Source organism: Lagopus muta, chromosome 2 (genome assembly GCF_023343835.1).
Source record: "Lagopus muta isolate bLagMut1 chromosome 2, bLagMut1 primary, whole genome shotgun sequence".
Classification (NCBI taxonomy): domain Eukaryota; kingdom Metazoa; phylum Chordata; class Aves; order Galliformes; family Phasianidae; genus Lagopus; species Lagopus muta.
Window position 1 is genome coordinate 9,142,138 of NC_064434.1, and position 10,698 is coordinate 9,152,835.

At 42.4% G+C, this 10,698-nt stretch overlaps 1 protein-coding gene across 2 annotated transcripts in view; it reads left to right on the top strand.

Annotated features, from left to right (window-relative positions):
- HS1BP3 (HCLS1 binding protein 3) overlaps positions 1 to 8,507 on the top strand; it is a 49,712-nt gene extending 41,205 nt beyond the window's left edge. Inside the window, exon 7 of one of the 2 annotated variants that reach the window (XM_048935074.1) lies at positions 1,920 to 8,507. In XM_048935074.1, the coding sequence (XP_048791031.1) occupies positions 1,920 to 1,989 (70 nt within the window). In that variant the 3' untranslated portion in view covers positions 1,990 to 8,507. The other variant, XM_048935073.1, reaches the window with a different exon arrangement.
- Positions 8,508 to 10,698: the final 2,191 nt, after the last annotated feature.

The following is a 10,698-nucleotide window of genomic DNA, read 5'->3' on the forward strand; positions in this document are numbered from 1 at the left end:
CAGAGTTGAAGATGATTTAGAAAAACTCTTGAAATTAACCTCCAAACCCAAACCTAAGGTACCACCAAAACCACCATTGCCTCAGAAGACAGCAGTTTTGCCCTGGAACACAAATTCATCTCCGCTGGCAAAGCCAAAGGAAGACAAAATTCAGACAATGAATGAAGTGGACATTCTCCAGTATATCCAGGAAAATGAATCCATCAATGACCAAGATACAAGTCTTTTCTAAATAGATCTATTTTTAATATGCAATCAATACCTTCTTGGCCCAAATTCCTTGTGAGCTCAAATGACACTATCTGGAATTGGCTGGATCTCCTTATTGCCACTGTGCTCTTTTGTGTGCCACGATTCAGAGAGCACCAAATTTGGCTATCAAAGGCTCAACGTCATGTTTTCAAAACAGTGCAGTTGTAGTGCATTGTTGCCTTAGACTTTCAGGGCTTTAGAAAGTATGGACAAGGGCACAGCACTACAGATTGTGCCACTGCTATTTTAGTATCAGCATAATAAATTTTGTCCAGTTTAATCCAGACTACGTAATTGTATTGCACAAATGGCAAGTTGGCAAGTATGAACAATATCCAACAAATGGTCAGGGAGGACAGGATGCTTTTCCTGTCATTTTAGGCATTTCAGCTCACTGGAAAGGTAATGTTGATTTTTTCCTGTGCATTTTTATAGCAGCCTTCTTGTCTGGCGTTACAGTAATTTATAGCCAGTAACTGTTAAGTATGATTAGCAGTTCCTCTCTAGTTCAGAGAAATACTGAAATCCCAGCTAAACCTGACTGTTCTGCTGCCTTTGTTGCATAAATGCCAGCTTAGAGGAGAACTTGTGGAATGGCACAGTAGACACTATGCATCTCTGGCCCCTGGGGGAGATAACAAATGGCTGAAGATGGCTAAGGGTGCAGCTCCAGACATACACATAAGTTGCAGCATGTAGGAGATGTGAATGCTGTGAGACTCTTCTGAACCTACACAAGATACACAAGGGCTATTTTTTTTTTCTAGACATGTCTTCCTGGATTTCTGCTGTACTTAGCAAAAGGAAAGAGATTTCTGCAGGAGTTGATTCACTGCAGGTGTCCTAATAGATGAACTCTGACTTGGTGTCTGCAGTAACTCTCTCTCTTTTCCTTCCCTTCTCCCATGAGTTCAAGCAGGATCCATGGTGATTAATTCCACTACATTAGAATTATTAAATATTTCATACATCATTAAATATTTCATCAGCAGCGATATGTTCCTTACTGTGGCAATCTTTAAAGGGAGGACAAACTTGGGATTATCCAAAATAAAAACATAGGAAGAAAATGTACCGGAGAAAATTTAATGTGCAGGAAAAGTAAGAAAAGCGTGTTAGAATAGGAGTTCCATACTACTCTTCCCCACCTCAAGCACTCTGGTTGAATGGCTGAATTTACACCCATTGTGGGTTGATATGTTGTCAGGTGGAGATTCCTGAACTCATTCCACATGCTTCATATCCGAATGTGAAGGCCCAGAGGGAAAATGTTAATATATTTAAGCCACATCACTATCCCCAAATTTGCCTTTATAATATAGAACAAAAGGAATAGAAAGCATTATATATATATATATAAAATAAATGAAATTATCTTTTTTATTATTTCTCTTTTTTTTAAGTCAATGGAAAATATTATAATAGTATTTTAGTGATGGAACAAGTACAGTGTAACCATTGCCTATGTAAAATATGTTTCAGTACAATAAAAAAAATCTGCTAACCTGCAGAAATTACCGTTCTCTAGGTTTGTTCTCTAGGTTGTGCAAAAGCAGCAGATTGGATTTAAAGGATGGATTCCATGGAATTAAAGTGCAAGCTGAGCTAAAACCCTGTGCAAATAACTATGAAACCAGGAATGTAACTATGCTCCTATTTCCTTTCAGAGCAGCTAATGGTAAGACTGTACATGGACAAAGGAAGTACCTGATCCTGTCTGTTCTCACGGAGTCCTGATGCAATTAGGAAGCTTGTTTAATCCCATTCTGCAGATGGAGAGCAAAGGCACAAAGGAAAGAACAAATGACTTGCCACAGACATTGGAGAGAGTAGCAGAGGACTGAAGTCAGGACAGCCTTCCTGTTGCACAGCCTGGTATCATGAACCAACCACTGCATATTTAACTGAGTGCTGAGGAATCTTCATCTCCACTTGATGGAGCACTGTGCAGGAAACTGATTGTATTTCTGTATTTTTGGCCTGCAGCCTGGCACTTGACCTGAACACTGCTAAAGCTGCCATATGGAGGGTCATGAATTTAACAATCTTCAGACTGAGTGCAGATCTTCAGCCCTAATGAAGGTTCAACACAGGAAAATTGTTAAGATTTCTTCTAGCAAGTTAGCAAAATAAGAGAATGCAGACCTGGCAGGGGTCTGTGAAGACCAGTTTGTCCTGCCTAAAGCCAGAATGTCTGGCCTGTGTCCCACTGGTAGCAACTCTTACTGTTGTGGACAGGGTGTTACTGGTAAGAGGTTGCTGCTGTAACGTTTGGCAGGGGCCAGAGCTGAAAAAGGTGACTGAACGTAGGCAGACTGAAGAGATCTTTGAGCATGGCCAGTGAATTTTTCTTGCAGCGGCTGTAATTATACCTGTATGTTCTCTCTCATAGTCATTTTTCTAACCTGCCTGTAAAAGTGTGGCTGGACAGAGTGCTGGAGATGTCATAGCCTCCATGGGGGTTCTGTTATAGTTCTTGGCCATCCTATTAGAAATCTTTTCTTGCTGTCCGATATAACTGTTCCTTACTGGAACTTAAATTTGTGATTTCTAATTCTCATTGGCACAGAAGAGAACAAATACGCCTCGGTCTGTTTTCTACACTGAACACCCACCCAGTGAGGGAGGCAGCAAGCCAGGTCAGGACATCACTACAATACCAGCTTCCCATGCCTCGCTGTATCCTGGCTGAGTATTGTCATCTCGCATTGGATTTAGAATTGCTACATACTCACATACCAATTTGCCAGCATCCCACACCCCTTCCTTAACACTTATGTGGTGCCACAGTCTGCAGCCTTTGTTCCAGACGGGATTATATTTTGCTTTCACCTTTCCTCATGGCAGTGGCATCTGTCAGCCTGCCACCACCACTAAGAAATGGCTCACGCTTTTGCAAAGCAGTGGGAGGGCAGATATTATGCATGGCTGTTATAACCATGGGAACGTTCCCAGTAATACTGATGAAACAGCAGTATAGCATTATCCATTTAACCTGAGCAAGGAATATTTGGTCCTCAACTCTTCCCTAAATTGTCAAATTACCCAGCCAACACAGGGAAGGAAGAGCTGTTAATTGTTTCCTGTGGCAGATTTTTAAGATGATTTCAAGGTCTGTTTTACTTCAGAAAAATCTCTTTTCAATCAAGGAACTGATGTAAAAGGATCCTTCATAAATCCCCGTGTTATGCATTTGTTTTACAATGCAGATGTCTAGCTCCAGTAATATTTATAGGCACTTAGAGGTGAGTGATAGTCTTTGAATAAATTATATATAATGAATCATTATTATACGGGAGAAGAATACCAGGCAAATGCAGCTCAGAAAAATTGAACATATTATTTGAAATGACATTGGGAAACCACACAACATACTTTGCATCTTGCCAGACCAGAGCTTTTTTTTCGCATGCATCACTCCCAGTAGCAGCTATTTTATTAGACTCCTCTTGACAACTCTAGAAATTCAATTACGGACTCCGGTGTAGTTCTTGGCTGACAGGCATCACCTTTTGACATTAATAACAGCTAGCTCATCCGGAGATCTGGAGAGCAGTAGAGTTAAATTTAAGCCCTGTGAAGATATTTTCTTTGGTAATTAGGGCTTACAGTGGATATCTCTGTAGCTCTAGAAGCTTCTGCTTGTTTTGCATAACCTTCTGCTTGTTGTATGGTACAGCACTAATAACATGGAACTCTATATACATCACTATTTGGGTCTCAGTTAAAATGCTGATTTCACTAATTTGGGTGTTTCACAAATGAATGGTGAATCATCTGTTCATATTAGTTGTGTGCTACATTTTTAGTAAAGCTAATTCACACACAGTATTTAAGGCCTAGCTCAGGCAGCAGCGATTTTGGCTGGATCTGAAGAAATATATTAATTGAAACTGATACTTCTGCATTGTAGCTGAGCTTGCTCCAGTGGAGTACACAAGGCAGCCTGTAATTTAAGGTCAGGAAAACACAGCACGCTCAGGGGGCACTTAGGCATTACCTAATGAAAAGAGACTGTAAATGACCGATCCCTGTGGTTGTTAGATTTAATACAGAGTACAGAAAAAGCATTTTTCTCTTAGATATGTGTCAGTAATCTCATCAGGGATTCCTGACTGTTTGGGCGTGTGCATGTGTGTACACACGCGTGTGTCAACCACATTTCCCATCAATCACTATGTGCTCTTAATTGTGACAGTTTGAACCCCTCAGTCATGAAGAGGGAGGGATTTTACTGTGACTTGTTATCTATATTCTTATTTTACATCCCAACAGCAACATCTGGACTGCGTGTAGTCAGTTACTTTCCATATTGCACCGGTTCTTTGGTTCATTCTTAAACCCCCGATCCAATTTTTCAGCCCTTACTATATTTCTGATCTTCCTTGTAACCCTTTTACATTCTGTTGTTATGAAACTATTTGAATCCAATGAGAATTTAAAGTGAAGGAAAATCACGTGCCCAGGTTTCTGGACAGCCATTTGTAGAACACACCTCTGAGAGTAAAAATAACAGCAGTGAAAGTTAATGATGACAAATTAATAGTAAGTATTGCAGTGGGAGTTCAAACATAAATGGATCTGCTTAAAGGATTGGTTAGTCATAGATATTTGGAGACTAAATTTGATTCATGTAAGGATGTCGTGGATGCTAAAAATTTATTTACATGGAGTCAAGGAGATACAGCTAGACTCATGAAAGAGGAATCTATCAGGGTTTGTTAAAGACGCCTCTTACAGTCTGGGAAGTCCTTGAGCTACAAGTTGCTGGAAGGAGAATATTCAACAAATATTTTCATACTTCCACGCAGTCATCTGCTTTTGGCTGTAGTGAAGAATACCATACTGATCTAATCCAAACCTTGTACTGAGTCACTCAGTGAGGATATGGTGACGTAAAGAACAGAACATCTTCAGTGCGTGCTGCTTCCCTGCACCCTGAATAAGATCTGCCTGCTGGCTGTATAACAAGGTCATTCTTATTTACTGTTACTCAAGAGAGATTCCCGAAGTCAGTAGAAATTCTGATTTGCAGCATAGGTTTTTTTAAAGAGCTACTCTTGACATGTGTTATATCTGCAGTGAACAGCAGAAGTCTCATTGTATCAGAGGAAGACTTCAACCATTCCTTGGTGCTCCTTCAAATGCCTCCTTAAAAGGTAAGATGAGTAGATACCCTAATTTGCCTAGGAAGTCAAAACTAAAAGATGTCTCAAGGATGAGTAGGTAATAAACATCATCAAAACACTCAGCAAAGTTCAGTGGAATAAGCCTTAAATAAGCCACTGATATTAGCACAGAATCATAGAGGTTGGAAGGGGCTTCTGGAGCTCATCTAGTTCAGCCCCCTCCTAAAGGAGCTCCCCTACAGTAGGTTATTCTATGCTCCTTTTCACTGAGATGCTCAGGAACCTCAGTTTGAAACCATCACCATCAACAAAAACTTGACACCTGCTGCACTAAGAGCCACCATTGTTTGTTCAAATGTACTCTCTTTCCAGTACCTAGGAATCATACCACATTCAGGTGTTTGGAACTGTTATATCCATGGCTTGGCTCTGTGGTCATAGTGCCACATTAATGTGGGAATTTCAGTCACCCAGCCAAATCAGGATGATTTATGACACCACAGCTCAAGCCTGGTTGGTATGGAGAGAACCACTGAGGATGTGAGAAATAGGATGGTCTGGAAGAAGGCATCTGCCTGGTCTCTATGCAGTGCTCGGAGCCTTTCCCTTCCCCTGAAGGACCAGAGCTGTAATGATCTGTTTAATGGTCCTTTGGTGAGATGACCCCCATGGTTTTTCAAGTGTACATAAAAGCAAAATAAAATTACTAAATTCCTGGGGTAATTACTGAAAGCTTGTTTCTCTGCTAATTTCTCTGTGCTTTTTAAGTTTGTCCAGGGGATTTATGCTAATGATCTCAAGCATCTCCGACTATTGGCTTGTGATAATAATTTAAGGCCACTGATTTCACCTTGGAGAAGCAGATAGACATGGTTCAATTTAACAGGGTCTGGGTATATTAACAAGCTCTTCCTGTGAACAAAAATAATCATTTCTTTACCTTGAATGCTGAGAGTCCCAGCTACCCAGTGCTTTCCGCCGTTATGCAATCAAATCTGCAGGCTACAGTGATTTACTTTCCTGCCTATGCCTTCCTGTGCCTTGACCTTTAATAGCTCCCATATTTAATCTTGTGTGTGGTCCCCCGGAGGAATTTCTTGTGTCCAGATCTGCTTGCTAATTATAGTTGTAATGCCTTACCTGAAAAGAAAACATATTTCTATATTGAATGATGTGGTAAATTCATCTTTATCATGGGGAATGAAAAAGAAATACAGGCCTGTCTTTCTTCATCGGTGGCTCAGCGTAGCATGGGGGGCACTTCCACTGCTAATCTTCTGATCTCCATTTCCCACATGTAAGTCCCACCAGAGATGCAATAGAGCCATCTGGACTCTTTGGTCCCGAGGACCCAACTAGAAGTAGGAATAACTTTCCCAAATGTGTACATGAGGGCAGTGGATGGTCACCAATTGCTATTTTGCTTTGCAAACCTCCTATTGCATGCTGACAGTGTGTGTTTGGTGGTCAGTTGAGCCCCAGATCCATCTGGCTTCACCTTCTGCCTTTGCTGGAAGAGGCTGTGCTGCTGTAAGCAGAGAGGGAGAGGCAAAATCACAGGGAGCTTCGGGTGTCCTCTGCTGTGCTGGTGTAGATTTCACAAAATCCCTTCAGATGCCTTTAATATAACAGCTTGGTGGTAGTGTCTCTGCTCTCCATCTTACAACATACAAATTTCCTTAAGCAATGAGACAGGACACTGTCCCAAGCCTGGCTCGATGCTGCTTCCTCCTATTTCCGGGCTGGCAACGTGCAGACTGGGTTGGATTGGGCAGCAGGCTGTTTGTGTGGCTGTGCCCAGAGCAACAGTTTTGGCTGAGACAGGTGAGCAACAAGGCTCTTCTGAACAGTATTGCACTTGCCAGATTAACCAGCTCAATTTCCCCATGTTTGCAAGGTACACATTTGCACGCTCAGTTCTGCAGAGCAGTTAGGAGTGGGCCCATTTCCTTTCAGGGCAGTCATTACCAGATTGACTGCCATCACCTTTAAGGTACTGACTTGTAATGCCTTGTGCAGTAATCAGTGAGAATGAAACCTGTATCGTCTGCATTTAGCATGATTTTTTAAATCCTTTTATGTTGCTCTTTCTTTTTTATTTTTCCTTTTAACTGTTTCCTTTTCTCTTTAGCCCACCTGAGCTGCCCTTAGCTGGCTGAGTGTTCAGCGTGTGCCACTGGCAAAGACCTGTTGCCTCCCTGGGCTCTTCCAGAGCAATTTTGTTAACCTCCATTTCAAGGAAACAATACTCATTTGTTTTAGACACCTCATCAGGCACCGAGATCAAAGTGATTGGAGTCATTTATAAGCTCTGTGTTTCTGTCTGATAATAGATATGTATGCAATACATACGACAAGATGGAAAAACTATGGAGGATTATTTATCTTCCCACAGTTAACCTGGTACTCTGCAGTAGAGCCAGCCAAAAAATTTGTCTGGTTTCCTATCTTGGCCATGAACCTTGAGGCTAAACTAAAAATGCTAAACAAACAAAGTCTCGTGGATTAAGGGATTTTCATATTTGTTTTTACTTTTTTTTTCTTTTTCTTTTTTTTGTGGCATGCATAAGGATAACTTGAAATACTAACACACACACACATAAAAAAGCCTATCTTTCCCCTGTACTGTTAGAAATTTAGGAAGATGTTCTGACTGTGGAGTAGCCGGAGAGCTGGTAATATCAAGTTGCACCAGGGGAGTTTCAAGTTGGACATTAGGAAAAACTTCTCTGGAAGAGTGGACAGGCACTCTCACAGGCTGCCCAGGGAGGTGGTGGAGTCGCCATCCCTGGAGGTGTTAAAGAAACATGGAGATGTGGCACTGAGGGACGTGGTTTAGTGGGCAATATTGGTGGTAGGTGGATGGTTGGCCTGGATGATTTAGAGGTCTTTTCCAACCTATGATTTTATGATTAAGCATAGAAAACAATCAGTAGAACAGGATATTGTAGAATTGCTGTTTCGTTTTAAAATGTCTAACAATGTTTGTGACAAAAACGTTTTCTGGGATTGCTAATGAATTTTCCCAACGCTAAGGGTGTGAGAATCTGAATTTCCTCCCATTTTTTCCAATGAAATATAAAAAGGAAATGAACAACCTTTACAAATAAATGAGGAAAAGCTTAACTGTTTTCTTTATTATGTCAGCAAAACAAACCCAAACTCCAAATTCCTTTAAAAGTCACCTTCCTCTTCCATGTCCAGTCTCGAATTTCTGGCACAGCCACAGTCAGTGGGAGTAAAGCATTTGCTGGATTTGGATCAGGTAAGACAGAGCTTTTAAAAAAGAAACTTTCTTTCAAGAGTGCTGTTGACTTGTCCCAGCAGAAACCTGAGGTGCCTTCAAAGGCACAACAGTTAGAAAGGATTAAACACTAGTACTAGCTACTGCAATTTGATAAAAATGAAAACAGGTAGTAGGTGCCTAAGCCCCATTTTGGAGGCTTTTCGTGGCCTCCCAAAAGCAGGGCTGCTATCTTAACAGGAAGGCATTTCTGCTCCTTCAGTGTGGGCATGGATGTAACCGGGCCTAAAATGGAAACTGTCAGCAACAGCACTTGAAGTTGAATATTCCGAATGTCCTGACAGCATTCCCAGTTCTTAGGAACATGGTTGAAATGCTGGCAGTGAGCAATTATATGCTCTTCCTGGCAAGTGGAAGCAACGTCAGTGACTCAGTGCAGAAGCTTTTGGGTCACTGAGGCATGGCAGGTTGAGAACAGTGGGGCTTTCTGCCCCTGGTACCACGTTAGCGGTGTGGCAGGGGATTTGTAGAAATGAGACAGAGGGGTATGAATAAAAAACTTTCTTTTCTGGGATCTGCTTTGTTTCTAGCAGTTGGAAAATTCCTGTTACTGTTTCCTTATCAATTATATGTCGTAAGTGAGAAGGTCATCCCATTTGGCACGTCGTTAAACCAGTAGGAATACGACTGCCATGAGTGTGAGATGAGTTTTAGTTCCTTAACCTTTGTTAGATTTTAATTGGGATAACATTGGACATGCTCAGTTATTTGGTTCAGTATGGAGTCCATCAGTCTTCAGATGAGGAAGAAAAACATTTTTCTTTCGGGCTAAATAGAGCCCTGTGGAGGAGAAGGCCTTACAATCCCACGCCTTCAAAGAGGGGTTAGGAAATCGGTGTAGAAAACACTTGGATGTTAGAGCTGTGCCTTTTGCTTTATTGGTTAGAAGCAGACAAGTAAAACCCAAGTCTTCACAAGGTTATCTGCGTGACAGAAGGCATTAAGTGGATATTAGGGAATATTTCAGAAGTGGCGATGCATTGGCACAGGCTGCCCAGGGAGATGAGGGAGTCACCATCCCTGGAGGTGCTCAAGAAAAGGGTAAATGTCACACTGAGTTTGTGACATATCGAGAGCAGTCACAGGCAGGGCTGCTGGCTAGACTAGGTGATCTTAGTGGGCTTTCCAACCTTCATGATTCTGTGATCCTATATAGTGTGTGTGCTGCCAAAACTGTAACACTATGGCAGCTCTGTGAATTTTCCTATGAGTGTGCCCTAGTGATTGTGCCCACAAACAGCCATCCCATGCTCCCCCCACATTTCTCCTTAAGCCCTGTGCAGGAATGGGCTGAGCAAAGCTTCCCCTGTGAGCTGCTCGATTCCAGCTCCAAAGGGGCTGTGGTGCCAGCAGCAGATCTGCTTGCAGCAGGGCATGCAAGAAGGAGGTTGGGCCAAGCAGACACGGTGCCCATGTTTAAGCACCTGAACTGGAGAGGTGAGGCTGTATATCAGAGCAAGAAGCTGTAACACCTTTTTACTCAACAGAAACAACTGGTGCTTCTGGGCTGCTTCTTCTGACCGTCATCTAATGTGGGGCAAGACAAAATACCCTCTGGAAGTGCTTGTTGGCCTCCAGGAGGGAACCATGGCCAGTGAGCTCAGCTGCAGGCTGTGGGCATCTATACTTAGGTGAAATGGATCCTGCCTAGGGAGGCCTTCTCCCCACAGCCATGCTGGGCCCCTCCTGTAAGAAGGGCAGGCCGTGGCCTGCAGCTGCTGGGAGGGATTCCAGGATGGGCTGATGGGCTGGAGCCACGCCATGAGCATTATTTTGGGCCTGCAAATGTGTTTCAGGTCATTTGTTAGCAGGCAAGCCAGCCAACATTGTGCTGGCAGCGGGTACATGGAGAGGTTTGTGGCCAAGGCAGGGAAAATGGAGTGCAGGGTATTTGCCCTAGGTGGGACTTGTATCACCAGAACTCTGTCCTATCTGCTGTGTGCTCATCTCACATCAAAAGTGCGCGTTCACAAGAATTCTTAGAAAAGCAGTTTGTACATGCAGGTGCTGGGA